The sequence below is a fragment of the Clupea harengus genome, chromosome 3 (genome assembly GCF_900700415.2).
Source record: "Clupea harengus chromosome 3, Ch_v2.0.2, whole genome shotgun sequence".
Lineage (NCBI taxonomy): Eukaryota > Metazoa > Chordata > Actinopteri > Clupeiformes > Clupeidae > Clupea > Clupea harengus.
Window position 1 is genome coordinate 16,885,993 of NC_045154.1, and position 22,308 is coordinate 16,908,300.

At 49.6% G+C, this 22,308-nt stretch overlaps 1 protein-coding gene across 3 annotated transcripts in view; it reads right to left on the reverse strand.

Moving 5' to 3' along the window:
- Positions 1–16,861, reverse strand: part of tle3a (TLE family member 3, transcriptional corepressor a) — a 33,619-nt gene extending 16,758 nt beyond the window's left edge. For 2 of the 3 annotated variants that reach the window (XM_031564795.2, XM_031564793.2), the window contains exons 1-7: positions 16,404–16,861; positions 15,478–15,672; positions 14,390–14,490; positions 13,937–14,000; positions 12,141–12,185; positions 3,683–3,745; positions 3,241–3,345 (exon numbers count right to left, since the gene is read on the reverse strand). In XM_031564795.2, coding sequence (XP_031420655.1) covers positions 3,241–3,345; positions 3,683–3,745; positions 12,141–12,185; positions 13,937–14,000; positions 14,390–14,490; positions 15,478–15,501 — 402 coding nt within the window. In that variant the 5' untranslated portion in view covers positions 15,502–15,672; positions 16,404–16,861. The remainder of the gene's footprint in view (positions 1–3,240; positions 3,346–3,682; positions 3,746–12,140; positions 12,186–13,936; positions 14,001–14,389; positions 14,491–15,477; positions 15,673–16,403) is intronic. The other variant, XM_031564794.2, reaches the window with a different exon arrangement.
- Positions 16,862–22,308: the final 5,447 nt, after the last annotated feature.

Consider the following 22,308-nt stretch of genomic DNA (forward strand, 5'->3'; position numbering starts at 1 on the left):
TCCAGACACACACAGACAGACAGACAGACAGACAGACAGACAGACAGACAGACAGACAGACAGACAGACAGACAGAGAGCGCTAGCTGGGCCCTCAGGTTGATAGGAAGACATTGCGAAGAGAGGGTGATAAGAGAGCTCTGTGAATCAGTGTATTTGCATTGAGCTCAGCAGTGGGATCTCAGCTACACGCTCGTTTTTTCTTACGTCTCACTCACGTGTGTGTGTGTGTGTGTTGAGCTCAGAGAACGCCATGTGAGCCTTCATGGAAAAAGCCCCATTTAAAAATGCAGCAGGTACAAGCCTGAAGCTCATTAAAAACACAGGCCAACTGAAATATGTACGTGTCTAAAAATAAAAACAAAACAAACAATCCAAACAAACATCCCAAGTTGCTTCACTAGATAAATAAGCTCTAAAATATGCAACGAAGCTTTTGAAAATCAACACGGCTGACAAACATTTGCAGCCCCAAATACGCAGATGAAGACAGAAACACAGCGCACACACACACACACACACACACACACTAGCGGTAGCGACAGTGGGAGAGAAGAGGAGAGGAGGCCATCTTGAAGGCTCTGATCAAAGTGGTAGCCCCAGCCGAGAGCAGATGCTGCCCCAGATGCATCCCATTACCGGCTCCCCTCTCCATCACCACAGAGGCAGTCTGGCTACTCTGCGCTAGCCCGTGCCACGCTACGCTAGCCTGTGCTATGCTAGCCCGTGCCATGCTAGCCGTGCCACGCTAGCCTGTGCCGCACCACTCGGCTGCTCTAGAGCAGAGCTGGGCTAGTTAGCCATTACTGGCTCTCCTCTCCATCACCTCAGAGGCAGTTTGGCTACCCAGCTACTCTACGCTACGCTACGCTACGCTACGCTACGCTACGCAACGCAACGCAGCCTGTGTGTCGCTGTACCACTGGGCTCTGAGCTGGGTAAGGCCTCCTCTTGGCCTTCAGCATCCATAAGGAAGCAGGGCAGTGGCGGCCATGGCGGCTCCTCACAGCTTGGCAGTGCTGGGTATCATCAATGCAGCTGCACTGCTAAATATTAATGCCTTCTGCCCGCACAGCCCACAGCCAAACAACAAACATGAGCTGAGGCTCAGAGAGAGAGAGAGAGAGAGAGAGAGAGAGAGAGAGAGAGAGAGAGAGAGAGAGAGAGAGAGAGAGAGAGAGAGAGAGAGAGAGAGAGATAAGAGTGAGCCATACAGATGGACAGAAATAAAAGACACATGCATTGAGCGACAGACACTGAAGGGAGAGAGAGAGAGAAAAAAAATTCAGAGCTGGCTAGGCCAGCATACATCTCTGGCTGCAACAGATACAGCGCTTGGGATTCATCTGCTCAGAAGTGCAGATATCCTGTGTGTGTGTGTGTGTGTGTGTGTGTGTGTGTGTGTGTGTGTGTGTGTGTGTGTGTGTGTGTGTGTGTGAGAGATAGAGGGAGAGTAATACATGTATACAGAGGAAAGAAGAGTGACACATTCTTGAGTTGGGTTCAAAACTTCTGAGGTTCCTGTCTTTTTGTTCCCTACTCAGCTCTGTTCTAAAAGATCTAGTGGGATGAAATAAGGATATTACTCGCCACTTCCAAATCTACCTTCCAGACATGAGAAGAGGAGGAGAAGAATCCGTGATTAAACTGATCAAAATGAAGACATTCAGGTTCAACAGCATGGGGGAATAAGCATGAATGGAGGATCTTTCCATCCGCTCCCTTGGCACAGGCCAGGCCCAGCCAATCAACTCCCTTGGCACAGGCCAGGCCCAGCCAATCCCGCCTGAGCTCAGGAAGTCATTATCAGGGAGAGAGGCGGGCTGGGGTGGGGTGGGGTGGGGTGGCGGATGGGGGTTCAGTGTTAAGGCCCTTAATTGAATTCCAATATTGGCCAGCACTTGTACCCTCCAGTAATACCTCCCTCCCCTCCCCTACCACCACCACCACTTCCTTGGACTCTCAGCTGCAGTAATCACATCACCCCTGGAAGAGAGCACTAGTAGGGTGGGGGCTGTAATCACTCATAATGAACCAGATACAGGTCACACATGGGGGGATCGATTAACCCTGGACTGAGAGGGCTCTCAAAGGACCGGAGAGAGAGGAGAGAAGGAGTGAGAGGAGAGGAGAGAGAGGAGAGATGAGCTGATGAGAGGAGCAGGGAGAGAAGAGGAGGGGGGGTAGAGAATAAAAGCGGAAATAGGAGGGGAGGGAGGAGAGCAGAGGAGAGGCGGGGGGAGGAGAGAAGGGAGGGGGAAATAAAAGGGGAAATAAGTGAAGAGAATTAAGAGGCAAGAGGAAGAATAGAAGCCACAAGAAAAAAAATACATTTTAACAATAAAAATGTAAACGACTTTTTTATTTCCATAAATGTGGAACTTTATTTCCATAAAGTAATACAACGGAAGTGGTCATTGTTCCTCTGGCTCTCTCCCTGTCTGTCTGTCTTGTGTAACGCAGCGTGTCTGTCTGTCTGCCTGTCTGCCTGTCTGCCTGTCTGCCTGTCTGCCTGTCTGCCTGTCTGCCTGTCTGCCTGTCTGCCTGTCTGTCTGCTATCTAGGTCAGCAGTGAACGAGGTCTCTCTAGGGTTCAGGCAGCAGATCCTATTAAAGTGATCGGGTCTCCTAAAACAGCCTGCTGAAGATTGCTTTCCAGCCGCATTGGGCAACACAAGCCCCGATTAGCGCACACACACGCGACTTCCTCTTGCTAAATATACAGCCCCGTAACGGATGCTAACTCCCCACACAGGAGCGCGCGCACATACACACACACACGTAATAGGGCTCATTACAGATTCCCCGCGACACACGACACAAGACCACTTAGCACTAAAACCCACCTCTCGACATATTCTCCCACACACTCACACATATAGCATTAAATCACTCCACATTCACAGAATTACCTTGCAGTCACTTAACCACATAATCACACACAGCCACACACACACACACACATACACACATACACACAGCCAAACACACACACACACGCTAGTGAGAGGGGCAAAACTGCACAAGGCGTAGGCTGACTCACAAAACTAAGCCTTTGGCGGGGTAAAACCTCAGTTTCAGCACAGTTGCTGTGTCGCCAGAACATGCTACAATTGGCACTAGCATGCCGTGGGGGGGGCAGTTATGTGGGTGCAGTGGGCACAGTCTGTGCAGGTTTGCCCCTGTCCAATCGGACGGCGCGGCGCGCAGCAGAAGAAGTGTAAAAAAGGGGGGATACTCACGGTCAGAGGCAGGTTGGGAAGTCCACGCACCCCGATGATGGCGTTCAACTCGGTCATCGTCACCTGTTTGGCACGCTCAACAGCCTGGGCCACCTGCTGTTGGTGCTGTGAGAGAGACAGACAGACAGACAGAGAGAAAGAGAGAGGGAAGGAGGGAGAAAGATGGAGGGAGAGAGGGAGGGAGGAAGGAAGGATTAGACAAGGGTCATTTGAAGAGAATGTCCTTTCCTAGGTTTCCAGTTCTGTGACTGGGCACATTCGAACAGGACTGGGTGACACCATCTCTTATGCAAGTTACAAGTTAAGTGAGCTGGAGTGTGTTAACTATGGCTGGATCACATTTAACTCTGAAATCTGTGAAGAAATAAATCATGAACCCACGAGTCTACAAAAGCTCCAATTATCCCAAAAGCCTCGGGCACTTCAGGGGGTCTCCACTTACCTCTTGTGACAGGAAAGGCATAATTTGGGCCAAAATTGCATTCAGCCTTTTAGCGATCTCCGTCTGGAGAAAAGGAGAGAAAAAGAGAAAAAAAATGAAAGGATGAAAAAAAAATGATGTGGTGCAACTGCGGTGTTGAAAATGCCTCCACACTCCACACCCCCCTCTTGCCGCCCCCCCCCCCCCCCCCCCCCCCACACACACCTTTGGCATTTACTACGATTAAGTCAATTAGCATGGCAATCAGAGCCGCTTGACTGGGCCCACTCAACACAGTGTGATATTGACATGTGAAATATCTCCAACACGTCGAGAGGAGTGGAGAGAGAGAGAGAGGAGAGTGAGGAGAGGAGTGGAGAGAGAGGGAGAGAGAGAGAGAGAGAGAGAGAGAGAGAGAGAGAGGGTGGAGAGAAACAGAGACAGAGAGAGAGAGAGAGAGAGAGAGAGAGAGAGAGAGAGAGAGGAGAGGAGAGGACAGAAAGAGGAGAGAAACAGAGAGAGAGAGAGAGAAAGAGAGAGAGAGGAGAGGAGGAGTGCAGCTGGGCTAAGTGAACACTCCATACAGGAAACGAGGGAGGAGGAGGAGGAGGAGGAGGAGGGCTGCCATGTTAAGAGAGTTCCTTTCCACCTTGCTGCTGTCAATCATCCCACCAACACCAACACAGTGTGCCAACATACTAACACCCTAACACAGTGCACTTACACATCACCCTAACACAAGCTGGCAACACACACAGCCTGCAAACACAACACCCCATAGAGTTTGATAACACAGCATACTAACACTGTGCAGGAACACCACCCTCTTAACACTGTGCAGGAACACAACACGATCCCGGAACACACTGCAGTGCGTTTACACAACCTTCTTACACGGCCTGCAAAACCAGAGGCTTCCCGCTAGCACAAACTGCTAACACACCGTTAGCACAGCCTGCCCACTGATACACCCGGTTTACACACTCTACTCTGCACAGGAGCAACAACACCACGGCCATTTCAGTGGAGCGCTACACGGGCCACAGCCAGAGACAAGACTGGTGCTTTAGTGCCTTATGTGAGGAAATGTGTGTAAACCGTGTGTGTGTGTGTGTGTGTAGCTTCTTTGTAAACACATTCTTGATGGGTGTGAGAAGCCAAGCTCAATTAATGTGGGAATGCCAACTCCTTGTTCCAACGTGTCTCATTCACACACGCACACACTTTCTCCCTATCCCCCACACACACACACACACACACACACACACACATTTCTCTCTCCCTCTTACTCTCACACACACACACTCTCTCTCCATCCTCCCTCATTTCCCAGCTCTCCCCCCCTGCATCTTCCATCCAGATCGCCATGGGAACCCAACCTCCATTCCACCCGCACCCGCCTGCCCGCCCAGCCGTTGCCATGGCAACTGCCAGGAGAGAAAGAGGAGAGGCAAGGCGGCTGCCCTCTTCCCCCCTCCCTACCCCCCCTACCCCCCCTTCCAATCGCGCTGGCGATCATTATGCAAATGGCCCGGGCCCCGGCAGTAACAGCCTGTAAAATCATATTAGGTGCTCAGGGGCAGGTCATTAAATTGAATTTTCGGGCTGTCGATCGCATGAGTGCCACACGAGAACGCTGGATAAAGAGGAGAGGAGAAGAGAGGAGGCAGAAGATGAGGGCGCGGGGGGAGGGGGGGGGGCAACAGTACACCTCTCCCACTAGCCCACCTCTAAGCACACACCTCTGACACACACACACACACACACACACACCAATACATACATACATACACACACAATAACATGCATATATGCAAACCAACACACACACACACACAATAAGCTAACACACACAATAAGCTAACACACACACGCACGCACACACAATAAGCTAACACACACACACGCACGCACACACACACAATAAGCTAACACACACACACACACTCGCAGCGTGTGATGGGTGATGAGTGTGTCATATCAGAGGCGTGGCGGCGGCCCAATCTCCCCTGTGCATCAGCGCTACATCAGCCCCATCAGCAGCCCAATTTAGGAGTGCAGGTTCACCGGCAGGTCGCCACGGAGATGCACAAACACATCACAGGCGCCGCGGCAACCATCCCTCATCACACCACAAGAGCAGGAAATGATTCCAATGCATCGCAGGGAAACGGCATTCTGGTGTGCTGAAGCCAAACATAAGATTTCTTTAGACGTGATTCAGAGATGAACGGACGCCCCGACACCTGAACCCCCCACCTCCCGAACCCTCCCTCCCTCCCCCCCCCTCCCCCAGTGGTCCAGCCGAAGGAGATGTAGCCTTGACGGGCGATAATGAAAAGGCCTGGGCGCATGGCTGCAGATCAGTCAGTGACATATTGACAGTAATCTCAGTCGGATATTACACCACATCAAAGGCCACTGCCTTACACATGAAAGTGCTTTAAGGACATACCCCACATTCCACATGGGAGAAGCCCAAATCCCCAATATCCCAAACCAGAGAAACTGGCACACCGTCGCCACCACCACCACCACCTCCTCCACCACCACCACCACCACCACCACCACCACCAGATGATCGCTCACGAGAAAACGCAGAGGGGCTGGAAAAAAAACCGACAGCAGATTTGTGTCTCAATAACTATGAAGAGAGCTAGAACAACATGGGTCTCATAAGCACTGGTCGGCCGCCTCCCCTGCCCAAAGGGAACAGGGCTGATATTGAAAGAGGAGAGAGGCAATGGAGGGGAACCCAGGCAGTGGATAATCCCTGCCCTGTTTACAGAGATGGAGCTTGTCAATAGCACTCCGCCGTTTGACAGGATTTGAGGAGAACTCTATGGTGCATCGAGCGCATTCCTTACAGGCTTTAGGCTGTGCTGACAGCTGAGCCCACGGGTCAAAGGCCAGTCTACTCGACACACACTGTGTGTGTGTGTGTGTGTGTGTGTTTGGGACTATGTGTTTGTTAGGGACTGTGTGCATGTGGGGGTGAGTGAGTGTGTGCCACTCTCTTTCTTTCTGTCTGGCACACAGAGCTTTCAGCAGTGTGTGTGTGTGTGTAAAAATAGGACGTGGCCGCTGTAACAGATGAAAGGGGGCCTCTGCGTTGGAGTGGTGAGCTTCACGCTCTACAGCACAATCATAGGTACTCGGACCAGTCTAGCAGCGCTTGAAAAGCACTCTGGGGGCAAGCTGTCCATGGCGCGCGTACACACACACACACACACACACACACACACACACACACACACACACACACACACCTCTTTGTCTGCTCCCATCCGCCAACACTGAATGAAGAGACACGCTGATGAGCATTGAATATAGAGAGGAAAAACACAGGTACTTCCACACTCAAAAGTGTGTGTGTGTGTGTGTGTCTCTCTCGTACTGGTTGGACACCCACATGCACAGTACTTGACCTAGCAAGCCTGAGAGAGGCCCTAGAGTTGTTTTTATGGCAGAGATGAGAGGATACTGCCCCCCACACACACACACACACACACACACACACACACACACACACACACACACAGTTAGGGTCTCGGGCTGGGAGCAGTCACGTGACTAACAGTCTTAGCAGTGTCAGCAGCAGCCCAATGGACATGGCAGGCCTGTCGATACACAGCTGCTCTGGTCTGGGCAGCTCATTGACATCTGAATTTACCTGCATTGATCCATCCCAAGCAGGGACACACACACACATACACACACACACACACACACACTCGTTCTGCTCCACTCTCCACTCAATGGAAAAACAGAGGGAAACATGGAGCAGGCAGAGAGTCTATTGATGTTAATGTCTACATCACACACACACACACACACAAGAAATGTCTCAGTTCTCCAAAAATCAACTGCCCTACACACACACACACACACACACAGGGAGAGTTGTGACATGTGGGACATTGCGAAACCTGTGTGTAAGAGTCAGTGTATGTGTGTGTATCAATATGAAGGAGAGGGTGGGTGAACGAAAGAGGCCGTTTCACAAGTTCCAAACTCCCTTTCTCTCTCAGCTGTGTGCAAACCCACACACACACACACACACACACACACACACACACACACACACCCCTCCCATCCTGGCCTAAGAGAGTTTGTTTTGGCTCAGAGGCTCATGATGGCCATCCTCAGGGTTAGCAAACACCTCCTCAAGCCTGAATCATTGATCCACTGGTCCGTGTCAGGAGAGCCGCAGAGACCTCTTCTGGGCGGGGGGGCGGGGGTCTTCCCAGAACTCCCCGCCTGACACAGGTACACAAGCCTTCCAACCGACCCCAAAATACACCGGACCAACTGGGGTTCTCTTCCAGACACCCCCCAACACAAGATCTGACAGGATGCGGTCAATAACAGCAGCAGTAGGGAGGCACACACACACACACACACACCTTGCCTCAGTCATCACAATGGCTTATTGACGCAGAGGGGTGGTGGGGTGGGGGACCCATTAACTCTGCTTCTTGACAGAGCACCGCACGGCTGGATCAGCTTGTCTCACACCACACACACACACACATTTAATGATGAGGATGCATTTGCAAAATCAAAATATGAGAGACAAAAATCAATGGCAGACAGGAGAGGTCGACAGAGATGTAAGAGAGAAAAAGAAAGAGAGAGCGTGTGTGAGAAAGAGAGAGAGCGATGAAGGTGTGAATCAGAGAGAAAGGGAGATGAGAGAGAGAGAGATGAAGGTGTGTGTCAGAGAGAAAGGGAGATGGAGTGTGTGAGTGAGAGAGAGAGAGAGATGGATTTCCTGACAGGAGGGATAAATCTCTGGGCTGGAGAATAATACAGCCCTGTGCATCCAGTAATCCCCCCCACCCCAGGCAGTTAACCACTCCCCACTCTGACCTCCTCCACGGAAGAAAGGAAGAAAGGGTGAAAAAAGAAGGGCTGACAAAGACTGAGAGATCTCGCTGTTTGCTCACTGATACCCCCACCACAATAAGCAGGTTAGGGCCCCCGCAGCAGAATGAATAATTCAGTTCCCTCCATCAGCTCGGTGGCGGCTCCTGATAAAAGTCAGGGCGCTAAAATGGATCAGTCGATTAACCTGTTTACACAGGGACAGCCCTCCCACTCTCTCTCTCTCACACACACACACACACACACACACACACTTCCCTTGCTCTACCCTCCTCCCACTCCCTCTCTAGTCATCTATCTGTCCATCCCTCCCTTCTCAGCATGTCACCTCCCTCCCTCTCTCTCATCTGCCTCCTCCTGTCCATGCCCCCCCCCCCCCCCCCTGCACACACACACACCATCCCTCCATCCTCTCCGGGAGATAAGTAGCTGACTGGACCCATCACAGAAACGGCTGCTCTGACAGAAGTGAGGCTCGGCGGCGACGTCTCACACACAACCAGTGGACACTGATTGATCGCCCTGCAGCTGCAATCCAGCATCTCCTCCCCGCACACCATTAACCTAACTGGGGCCTGAAGCTCTGTGTGTGTGTGTGTGTGTGTGTGAGAGAGAGCACAAGTGTGTGTGTGTGCGCCCAAGTGTATGTGTGTGTGTGTGTGTGAGAGCGCACAAGTGTGTGTGTGCCCAAGTGTGTGTGTGTGTGTGTGTGTGCGTGTTCCAGGGGAAGGCCGGGGGTCAGTCTAAACATCCTCCCTCTCTCCGCTGCCTCTATCGCTATATCTGTATTCACTGCAAGTAATACCCAAAAACACACACAGCCACGGACCACCTTAGCACACACACACATCCACGGACCACCTTAGCACACACATCCACGGACCACCTTAGCACACACACACACAGCCACGGACCACCTTAGCACACACATCCACGGACCACCTTAGCACACACACACACAGCCACGGACCACCTTAGCACACACACAGCCACGGACCACCTTAGCGCACACACACACATTGACGGACCACCTTAGCACACACAGCCACGGACCACCTTAGCGCACACACACACAGCCACAGACCACCTTATAAAACACACACAGCCACGGAGCACCTTAGCAAACACACACAGCCACAGACCGCCTTATAAAACACACACACACACACACACACAGCCACGGACCACCTTAGAAACACACACACACAGCCACAGACCACCTTAAAAACACACACAGCCACGGACCACCTTCTAAAGCCCAACTCCACTTCCTTCCTCCGCCTGAACCAAGCGTAGCCTCGCACCTCAGAGTCCTCAGACCCACAGGGAATGCTGGGATATTGTCTGGGAGATAAGCCACTGCACTGGAAGGTGTTGAGAGCTGATTCATCGTCTGATAATCTCGTCTCTCTGTCTCTCTGTCTCTCTGTCTCTCTGTCTCTCTGTCTCTCTGTCTCTCTGTCTCTCTGTCTCTCCCTCCTGCTGTGGTGTCTCATCTTAATGTACAGTGGCGTGTGAAATGTGCTGACATAATCAGGCCTACTCTACGCTGCTCTACTGGGCTGTGCCGTACCGTGTTGGGTTAGGCTGGTCTCCCAGCAGTCATTAGCCGCACAAACGCAGGTGAGCTAGTTTGTGCCAGGGCCAGTTGTGTTTCCACCATCACCTCCAAGGCTTGATCGCGCCTCCTTGGGGCTTAAGGCCAGGGGGTTTTGGCCCCATAATTACCCTTGGGGCTAAACAGGGCAAACTGGTGCTTGAGGCGGTGTTCAGGTGTATAACAGGGCTAACGGAGTCGGGCGAGAGGGGTTCAGCGCCAAAACAACAGAATAACTAGTCAATATCAAATAACCTACACGCCCCCAAATAACCTTAACAGATAGTTCAACATGGCGAATCGCTGGAGCTGGTCAGCGCACAACATCAGGTCTCTTGGGCTGATCAAAGTGTTACAACTTAAAACAAGTGAATGTGTTCCAAACATGATGCAAGCAGGCCGTACATGGTGCCCGTCATGCCCCATAACACTCACGGATCCAACCTCAACAGGTTTCAAAAACAACAAATTAGCACAACGTGTATGGATGACTAATAAGCATTACATTCTGACTGGATGATTAGAGCTCATTTCTTGCCAAGAACGATTCGCATATCATTCTAGCACACTGTGCATCAAACATAAGCTAACAACTAGTAACTGAATCTTTAACATTAACGGATCTAGCAGCAAACTATGCCTATGCTGTTAGATAGCATATGTTGAAGCCAAATAAGGCTATTGTGATATGGATTGCTAAATCAACTTCTCTTCCACTACACGACAGTTTTAACCAAGAGAGGAGTCTGGCGAGCCTATTCACGTTACAAAGGATACACTTTATTTGCAGGTCAACTGTATATTCCACCAAGCCAACATCAGCAGCAAAAAAACAAACAGCCACTTCACTAAATTTACTTCCTTAACTTTTCCACTATATTCCCTTCCTTAACTTTTAAACTATAACCCTTTTTCAACTATATTCCCTTCCTTAACTTTTCCACCTTATCCCCTCTTGTTCTCTCCTGCTGGCATCTAGACGCCATCATATGGTGCCTCACCCTGACCTTGCCACTGGCGTGTGAATGGGCAGGATGGGTTTACTACGAGGCAGCATGTTATGGGCAGGATGGGTTTACTACGAGGCAGCATGTTATGGGCAGGATGGGTTTACTACGAGGCAGCATGTTATGGGCAGCTTTTAGGACAATGCTGTGGGGCTATCGGTTCGATCCAGAGTTCTAGCGGCTTGAGGCCCCAGGCCATTAGCCCTGGTTGGCCCGGAGAGAGGCCTGGTTGGCCCATAGAGAGGCCTGGTTGGCCCGGAGAGAGGCCTAGCCCACACCGGCCCCATAGTAGAAACACAGCCTTTAAGTCCCATGCTGACCTGCTGCCAAAGGCCTGCCTCTAATCTTATCAAAGCTGTCTGACCAACACGCCAGCACAGCAGCTCAGCCAGGACCACATAACACAACTTACAGACACGACTGTGTGTGTGTGTGTGTGTGTATGTGTGTGTGTGTGTGTGTCCTCTGCGTGTGAAGGACTGTGTGGGGGCTGTGAGCGTGTGGGAAACACTGGAGGTGTCTGTGTGTGTGTTCAGGATTCCGGTGCCGTGTGTGTGCATGTTTGGGGAGACACCCACAGTGTGAGAATGGATGTGTATGTGTGTGGGACTGGGAGAATGTCTGTGTGTGCGCTTAAGTAATCATGATTGTGTGTGTGTGTGTGTGTGTATATAAGACTACAAGGATACTGTGTGTGTGACAGAAATACACTACAAGGATACTGTGTGTGTGTGTGTGTGTGACAGAAAGACACTACAAGGATACTGTGTGTGTGTGTGTGTGTGTGTGTGTGTGTGTGAGTGTGTGTGTACACACAGCCCCACTCACCCCTGAGCACGCCTGCGGACCACACTCCTCCTGTCTGTTCACACTTAAGTGTGATCGTGTTGACTGACGTTCACACACACTCTACACTTCTCTGAGTACCACAAGTATGTATGTGTGTGTGCGTGTGTGTGTGTGGAGAAGATCACAAGGTGTCACATACCTGTTTGTGCATTTCTATGTTCAGCCCATATGACATCTCGTAGTACTGAAAAAAAGAAAAGAAAAAGAATTGTTAGATTAAGTTATGTATAGAAACACATAATACATTAGGTCACAACTCATTACAAATACTACTGTTAATGCAGTTAACACACACACACTAACCAAAACCCCCTGCATTTAAAAGCAGTTAGCCGTCCACACACACACAGAAAAGTAGTGAATTTCCCTCAGTCGTAGTGTATTTCAGGTCCCCCCTGTCGTTTAGATTTCTGTAAGGAGCTCTTCTAGGGCAGCTGGACAGCAGCAGTGCCGGCCAACTGTACTCCACAGAGAGAGAGAGAGCTCAGCGGTCAGGGCAAGGACACGCACTGGACACCAAGCCAACCAGGCCAATACATTATTCAACTCTATCAGCCCCACTCAGACAGCAGAGAGAGAGAGAGGGGGGAGAGAGGGAGGGAGAGCAGGAGTGAGAGAGAGAGAGGGAGGGAGGGAGGGAGGGAGAGCAGGAGAGAGAGAGAGCGCAGGAGTGAGAGGAGTGAGAGAGATGGAGAGAGAGAAAGAAAGAAAAGAAAGAGACAGAAAGAGAAAGAGAGAGAGAGGACAGAGAAAAGGAGACACAAAGAAACAACAAACAGAGTGAACCAGAGAAAGAGAAAAGGGTAGAAACAGAAAGAGGAAGCCGATAGTGGAGAGGGGTAGCGGTAAGGACAACACAAACATGTCTGAAGATCTGCTGCAGACCCCTTGAGTGGCAGGATCCAATGCTATCAGCACACACACTCTCCACAGGGATTCTTCAAAGGTGTTTACCTAACCGCTCTCTGTCCCCCCCAACACACACACACACACACACACACACACACACACACACACACACACACTTAAACTGACAGGGGTGTCTTCCTGCGAGAGGAATGTTTAACCTGCTTTCCTGGGCATTAATTAGTCATCATTCAGCCTGTTTACCTATGATAAGAGAGTACACTTCCACGGTTTGACCCTCAACAGCCACGTGGAGTCGCTCCTCGCCCACGTCTCAACCCCCCCTGATCCCATCGGCAGGAGAGCGCTCGCTGTCTTCCTCTCTCTCATCCAGCCCTACTCACTGTGCACACATCAGGTCTTTCTGCGCACTAAATTAAATTAACGCACAGCTGAATAAAAGGGGGAAGTAACACAACAGAAACGTCAGCAGCAGCAGCAGGGGTGTGTGTGTGTGGCGTGAAAGCCTTTTTTCCCACAGCGCACACACACACACACACACACAAACGCAGTGTGTCGCGGCGCCGTGCAGCCCTGCAGCTTCTGGTCCGTCTCAGTCACCCCTCACCTAATTTACAGCTAGCGAGGCGCATTTGTCTGCAAGCGCGCCGGGTCTCCTTGGCGACTAATCAGATCCGCACACAGAGGGAGGTGTGGAGGGAGAGAGGGAGGAAGAGAGTGAGCAAGAGAGAGGGAGAAAGAGAGAGAAATAAAGGGGACAATGCTGTAGTGGCTGACCCCTGTGGCTTGTGGGCGGCGGAAGAGGGCAGACTGGAGCTCAGTGCAGTCAGTCATGGCCTCTCAATAAAGCAGTGGGCTCAAGTCAGCTCAAAGACCTCAGAGAGCAGGCAGGGGGGAGAGACTTCTCTCTCTCTCTCTCTCTCTCTCTCTCTCTCTCACTCTCACTCACACCTGGTTCTAATCACACAACAAAAAAGGTACACACATACACACACAAGAGAGGCCATTCCGACACCCCAGTCCCACAACTAAGCGCATAACAATAGCTTAGCTCCAGTGTAAACTCACCATGACGTAGTGCCTCTGCATTTCTGTCTTCTCATTGGCCAGTTTATCGTATTCCACCTTTAGACTGTGGACAAAACACAAAGAATTAGTCTCCTTGTCTTCAGACCTTCGGTTCACCCAAGATCACCTAATTCTTTTTCTCTTTAATCACAGGCTTATTCTGCACAGTATAAAGTCTGCTGAATAGGCTTGAGTGGCTGTTAGTCAAACACATGATTATGATTAGCATCCAGGGGTTGTGAAAACACACAATAGATTAAACGCTGGCGAGGGCTTTCTCAGCTTTAACACATGTCTGTGTCTGTGTGTGTGTGTGTGTGTGTGTGTGTGTGTGTGTGTGTGTGTGTGTGTGTGTGTGTGTGTGTTGGGACTTTCCTACGTGTGATTTGGCAATAAACAACACACACATCCGCTCTGGCTGGCTGTTCCAGGTGCTCGCTGTGCAATGATTACCTGTGATACTGGGCTTGGAGGAACTGAAACTCGTCTTTAATCCTGTCGCAGGACTCGGCCACTGTGAATTTGAAACCAGGCTGGCCGGGCTGGTGTGGTGCCTGCAAGACAAGAGATTGCATCAATCAAAGCCAATTACTGCCCCAGGAGACAAGAAATGGTTTTCTGTTGTCCCCTCCCTTTCTCCCTCTCGCCCTGTCTCTCTCTCGCTCGCTCTCCCCCTCTCTCTCTCTCTCTCTCCCTCTGTCTGTCTCTCTCCCGCTCTCTAATGCGTTATCAGCTCACGGAGAGAGAAGCTACTCTCACGTTTCAGTGTGGATGGAAGTGAAGGGTGACATCTCTGCTAGAGTGCCATGTTGTGTGAGGAAGGGAGTGCTAGGGTTTCTGACAGGGGGGAGAGTATGTGTGTGTGTGTGTGTGTGTGTGTGTGTGTGTGTGTGTGTGTGTGTTGGGGGGTGGGGGGGTCTTCACGGCTGGGAGCTGGGGCTGGCCTGCCTGCCTGCAGGGAGGGCCCTTTTAATGATCCACATAAACACCAGCAGCAGAAATGGGGTCGCCGCGCATGGATGAGTCTGAGCGTGCCAAACTGCGCCTGTAAAAATTCGCCTTTGTTGTTTTTTTCCTCCCTCCCTCCCTCTCTCTCTCTCTCTCCCCCAACCCCCACTACTGCTTTTTTTTCTCTCCTTTCCCTCTCTTCCGTTGAGTTCAAACCAGGTGTTCTGTAAACAAATATGAGTACAGGGAATAAACAGTGATCGCAGGGAGTGATTAGAGGGGGGGGGGGGGGGGGGGGTAGCTCAATTCAACCACTTTCAAATGTAATCATTGGTGTCAATGAGCGTCTGTGGCAATGGGTCAAGCAGTGGTCTACTTGATCGCCTTGTTAAAACGTTATGCCAGCTATTGACCTGATGTACACAATCAAAGCGTTATTGTGGTGGCATTTCAGCAAGTCAAAAAGAGGTACAGGTCTTCTAAAGATCAGGATGTCTTTGGTCGCGGACCAGTGGCTCTGCCGTGCTTGCCTGGATAAATCAATGCAGATGGAGCAATTACGTATCACATCGGTTCAAGATGTCCAAACTTACCGGATGCCGGCCCTGCGGATACATCTTGAAATGTATCCCTTATTTGCTGGAGGTCTGTGAATAGCGTGGTTCCCTGGCACGCCGCTTTCTCCAGCGGTGTAGTCGGACACAAAGCCCGATTCCAGTGGTCGCTGGGGGGGCTAAAGACCCCGACAGTGTCCCCCTCGTTTTTAAGATCCGCACAGTTTTGATCCCCTTTCAGTGTTCAATCGAGGAAGGAAGAAGGAAAACACATACAGCATCAGTCTACTCACCTAGTAACTTCACCCACAACACAACACAGACAAACGGGCGTCAGGTTAAACGAGGGGGCTTCGTGTTCGGCCATTTAGAGAAGCAGTTCATTCAGTATTGAGGTCGGGTGACCTTACAAAATTCCCATCATTGAAGCGCCAGCTACATGACGCTGTAATGCTGTTTTGCAATCGCTAGCCGGGAATCTCTATAAGCCGTTTAATGATCAGTTAGACAACTGGTTTTACTCGCTATTCCGCAATCCTACCGGCTGACCCACAGCATTCATAGTGTTACGTGAGGTGTAGGTACTATAACTTAGACAAGTAAATCACATCAAACTAATGACTCACAGTTGGTAACACAACTGGTCTGATAACGTCGGGGCAGTCGTTTTTCTTTGTGTTCATGTCTGAAGTAAGGACACGCTGCCTCGATACGCATCCTACGTTAGCAGACTATGATGGGAGCGCTCGAAACAAAGAAAACATATGTTTGAAGCATAGATATAGTCAAAGCTACGTGTTGCTGCTACATCAGGTTTGTCTAATTGATGGATGCGCTGTGAGCATTAACGTTTGCTAGCTAGTTTGCTAGCGACAGCTAACCCTGCTAGCTCGTTAGCCAACATCGGCTACTCGACTTTTGTTGGATAAGAGCTGTTGTGGATAACGTTATCTTGGCTACCGTACCTGGATTGGTGTCTTCTGAGGTTGGTTCTGTTACGCGGCTCCGCGAAGAGCAAATTAAAACAAGATGGCTATGAAAAAGCCTTTGATGTATCAAATCCAGAAAACTGAGTTCAATAATCGAGAATGTTCCTGCTCGACGCCGACCGCGTCAAACATTTCTCTGAAAACAGAAGCGACTCTCGACGGCTGCTTCTCTTTGCAGGTTCAAGATAGACTTTTTCCTCCGTTTTTAAAACTCCAGACTGCGACCAACCACTCACAAAAGAAAGACTGGGTAATCCAAAAAATCGTGCCAAAGTGTACTTCCGATTTTGAAGAGGTTTGGGTCGTTTAAAAGTGTAACGTTGTACTCCTTCGACAATCTCACATTTCCCCGTCGTCCAGCTATGCTATCCTGTGCCACACACAGACAGTCTACTGACACGAGGGCTGCACTGCCGCGAGAGCACCCCTTTCCAACCAATCCCGTCAACGGAAAGGGATTCCAACCAATCATAATAACAGATAGGGGGTTCTGTTGTTTCCACCAATCGTAAGGCTATATCCCCACGTGGGGTTGTCTGCTCTACATATTACGTCATTCTCGCCATTTTAGGTCCGAAGTATTTTGCTATCATCACATAGCCTGCCTTGATATCTCTAAATATCTTGCACAAACCCAACGTGTGTATAGTCACATATCAGTGCAGTAGTAAATCTTGCGTAAATGTATCCTTTTGTTGTCAGAATGAACAGGTAGGTTTCGCAGTAGGCTACTGTTGGACCCTACCAGTGCATTCACTGAAGTAATCCTAACTGAAGGAAATCTATTATGTGGCTCCACATTCAAAGCCTTCAGTAGTCCATGAAATAAATCATGAACGTTTATGGTCCATATAGAGAAATGGCGCAGCACACTTGGTTTATACAGCATGCACAGTCTACACATTATGAGAAGATGCAGACAAAAAACATTACACTATAGTCATGTGTATGCCATTTCAGTTAAAAATGTCTGCAGCTCGCACAGAGTTTAGATGACAGCTTCGGTTTCGCCCTTTGATTTGATTACTGTGATATAAATCATAAATCACGATCAATGATATAGAGTAAGCTCAGAATTGGAAGTTATGTCATCATGTCTATAAATTCTATGATTCTAGTAATATTGTGTATTTGTACACCATCTTAGTTGTATATATTCGTGTGAATATGACCCATCAACTAGATGGGTAATAGCGAGCAAAGGGAATAGGATGATGTCTGATCTCCGTGAACATCGGCCATGTTTGAACGTTGGATGAGCAGCCTATCATGTGTTGCCTGTTTTGCTGTCCCCACGTGGGGTTCCTTTGCGGCTTAGCAGCTTTTCGTCCAATAGGCATGCAGCTTGCGGTCTCACTCGTTTTCTATTGGACAGAAAAGGTTAAGCCTGTCATTCAAGAAGGTTTGTTGTCAATCAATACCACGCGGGGTCAAGCGCTGACAAATGCCTGTGCTTCTCGGTCTTCTGCCCGTGAATAGTGCTTGGAATGGTTGCTTAATTAGCTTCGAATGGCTTTTCTTTCCAGTTCAAACAATCTGTTACTACCACGTGGTAATGAGAGACTTACATAAAACAAAGGAGCAAAGAAGCATGCAAACACTTAATAGCGGCGCGATATATATTTTTTAAATAAGTAGCTTGCATTTTTATGAGCCTGTCACCAAAATAGGTTGATTTTTCGCCAAGTAATTTGACAGTTACGGACAATTATTCCATCAATGTATATGTTTGTGTATTTAAAAGCTCATTTAGGCCCTACCTAAGGGTATTGTGGAATAGGGGAGCCAATTTCACACAGTTTATGCTGTCTGTTTTCATTCTTATAATATATAAAATAATGATAATACTTAATTTGTGACCTTGCCATGTTTAAATGTGATATGCAGCTGTCTTTGTTGGTTGCAGAAATAATGCTGGTTTGTTTTTTTCCTATGTAGCCATTTCAAACAAAAGTGACTTACTTTCATTGTTTTTAAAATAAATCTGGTATTATTCTAACTCCTGCTCAAGACCAGACTTGCTTCATTTCTCAGTGACGTGAAGAGCTTTTAGTATTTATGGATTCTGTGGGTTTGGTCGTAAGTTGTGGGTGTCAAACAGAAAGACAGATTTTTGTAGCTTAACTGTGACTGAAATCTCTTGATTCCCTTCGTCCCAGTTATGAAGAGTGGGGTTTCTGGGCCACATTCAAGAGCACCACTGTGTGTCTGTGTGTGTGTGTGTGTGTGTGTGTGTTGCTGTCTATTTCCCTCTCTCTCACACACACACACACACACACACACAGAGGCAGGCACACATGCACGCAAACACACACTCAACCGCCGGAGAACTGGCAGGCTAATCTCTGTCAGCCAACCCCCCTCGTCCTCCTCAATAGAAAGTGCTGGGATTAAAGGCAACAAAAGGCCGGGGCCTAACCCCAGGCAGGGGGGGAGACAGGGTTGGATGGGGCGGAGGGGAGTAATGACCCCCCCAACCTCCTACCTCCACCTCTGACTCATCCCCCCCCCCCCACCACCACCCCCCCCCCCCCCCCCCCCCCCCCCCCCACACACGCACACAGGCCTCCTTGCTGTTTATTTACACGGAAACTCCAGCCGCTGTGAAAGCCCCACCCCCAGGCGTTACACATGGCCCTATTTGCAGAGGTGGTTTTAATTCTTCACAGAAGAATTCGCCTCTCTTATCCCCCCCCCCTCCCCCCATCCACACACACACACACACACTCAACCAACCACACACACTTTTCAACTGAGGCCTTGGCTGATTCCCACAGACCAACAGGGACCTGGGCCTGTACCACTGTAAATAAGGGGAAAAAGAGACTAAACACACAAAGCCATCTTGACTGCATACTTCAGTAAGGGGATACTGGGAGACCTCAGGAGGGGGTCTCAGATCCTTCGATCAGGTATTATTGGTTTTGTTTTCTTCTCAGCAGTTGGAGGTGTCGGAGTGCGAAGCGGGGCCTACCTTGGGCATGTTGTCTGCTGAGCTGACAGCCTGATGCTGGATGAAGTGGCTGGCTGGCCATGATTCTGCTGAAGCCCATGAGCGAGCTGGAAAACAAGGCAGGGATAGATGAAGAGAGAGAGACGCGCTGAATTCATCACTAGCCTATTGGCGACACACGCAGAATGTATGCAGTCATTAATGCGACACATGCAGAATGCCCCGTATGCAGTCTTTAATGCGACACATGCTTTGGACAAAAGCGTCTGCTAAATGACTAAATGTAAATGTAAACATGCAGAATGCCCCGTATGCAGTCATTAATGCAACAGGGAGAGAAAAAACGGCAGAAGGATTGTAAAATCTCATCCAACTCTGTGACTGTATGTAAGTGTGTGTGTGTGTGAGAGTTTGTGAGTGCAAGACAGACAGACAGACAGACAGAAAGAGAGAGTGTGTTTGCCTCTCTCCCCCCCCCCCCCGCATCCCCTCATGTTCAGCCTGAGTTTCCTGTTCACAGAGCAGAAAATAGGGCTCTTATTTCCCTGATGGGTGGTATTGTGCTGCGGTGCTGTCTCCAGGGCATTGACATGGTTTTACTGCGTGGGCCTTGGCCTAAAGGAGATGCACACACACACACACTCACTCACACTCACACACACACACACACACACACACCACATACACATGCTCTCACAAGCGCACACACACACTACACAGTCTCTCACACATACACGTACACACACACACACACACACACACACACACACACACACACACACACACACACACCATGCATTCCAGGCCACAAAGGGCCCCAGTGTGGGGCAGAAGGGTATGAATGGCCTATAGTGTATCGGGGTGAGTCGTCAGACTGTAATCAATGCAAACAGAATGAAAGGCCTTATCAAAAGGGACAAATGCAGACATGAGCAGTGTCGCCAAACAAAGAGGGAGGGAGCTGTTGGCAGGAGCCCCAGCCCGGGCCTCAATACAGCCTGGGGTGTGTGTGAGTGTGTGTGTGGGGGGAGGGCTGGTTGCGGAGCCAATTACTACTCTGAAATTCTAATTCTCTGACATCAACAGCCACTCATTCATATCTTAAAACCTCAAGTAGAGACATTAGCGCCAGTAGCCGCAAGCTAAGGAGGGGACAGCTTTCTCACCATCAGCTCTGCTGTGTGTGTGTGTGTGTGTGTGTGTGTGTGTGTGTTGGAGTTTATATTTAGAGAGAAAGGAGGGTGGGAGGGAGACACTTACTGGTGGTAATGCATGTGTGCAACTTTAGTTTGTTAGCTCAGAGAGAGATTAAGCATGGCATTGCAAGTGTTGTTTTTTTTTTCTCATCTAAATGCTTTCATTTTTTTCTTCTTCTTCTTCTTCTTCTTCTTCTTACCACACGAAACGCGTTTGAAAGCTCCTCTGCTTCTTCCTCAGGAGTCTCTTGAGCTCTTCACAGCTTTGTGTGGCTGGGCTCCAGTCCTCCCAATCTCCTGCCACAAAAGAGGGATTCGCCCCTCGAGGAGGCCAGCGGGGGAGGAGTCGGCCTTTTGAGAAGGTCCAGCTGCCCATCAGACCAATTTGCTGCGCCTCTAAAGGTGAGGACACGGCAGAACCAACCGTGAGGATCCCCGGAAAAACACCCTCTCAGCCACAATGACCTCTTCACCGCCGCGCAGGAGAAATCAATACCGCTGTCTGCTCCGGCTTTACACGAGGCCTAACAGCCACACCTGACAGAGGCCCGGCACACACACACACACACACACACACACACGCGCGCACGCGCGCATGCACACACACATTCATTCACAAATACAAACACACTTACACACTTACACACACATTAATTTACAAACACAAACACACTTACACACACACACACACACACACACATACGTTCACTCACAAACACAAACACACACACACAAACACACACACACACATATGTTCACTCACAAACACAAACACACACACACACACACACACACACACACACACACACACACACACATCCCCCACTCCACTCTCTCCTTCCTCCGGAGTCAGATGGTCACTCCAGCTTGATTTCCTGATTTGTTTTGTTGACTGTTTTGTTTTGGTTTTTCATGTGAAATTTTTTCCTCCTCCTTGTCACTGGCTGCCAATGGTGGCAATTGTTGTGTAGCAGTAGGGCTCCATTCAGGCGGCCTGACTCCAGGGGTTAATGCCATGCGTTTGGAAGACAATGAGACATCACAATGAGCCCCGTTCGGTGAACAGAGCCCCATTAATAGCCATTGTGGGTGCCCCTGACTCATCTGTCAAGTGGCTTGTATGCTCAGATTTACAAAAGAGTCTCCTCCTCCTCAATGGCCGCCGCCATCATTTATTCGCCACTGGCTGCCAGGCTGTGTGTGTGTGTGTGTGTGTGATATCAGGCCCTTGACCTCTGACCTCCGGCCTTCCTGGGGCTGTTTTCTTTTTTTTCTCCCTCTCTTCTTTTTTTCACCAGCATGGCTGAAAACAAAAAGAGTTAAAGAGGACTGTTGCCACCACCCATTGATTATTAGTAATTTATTCATTCCTGTTACACAATGAAAAGGGCTTTTATGTTTATCCAGACAAAAGGGAGGAGTGGTGGCCAGGTTTTAGACTGTTTTCGCTCCTGAGTGTCGGTTTAATTATTTATTCATTAATCCACTTGGACACTGGTTTGTTTGGTACCTTTGTGGTGCAGTGTTTGCTTTCATCATTTACCAGTGGTTGAGCTACTGATCTTAAAAAGACGCTTTCAGACACGCTCCTCATACACACACACACACACACACACACACTCAGAGAGAAAGAGAGAGAGATGTGTGTTTAGCAAGCAGTCCCATCCCAGCTAAGCTGCAGTTATTGTCGCTGTGCTGTTAAATAATTGCCAGAGACAGAGACAGTCCCTTC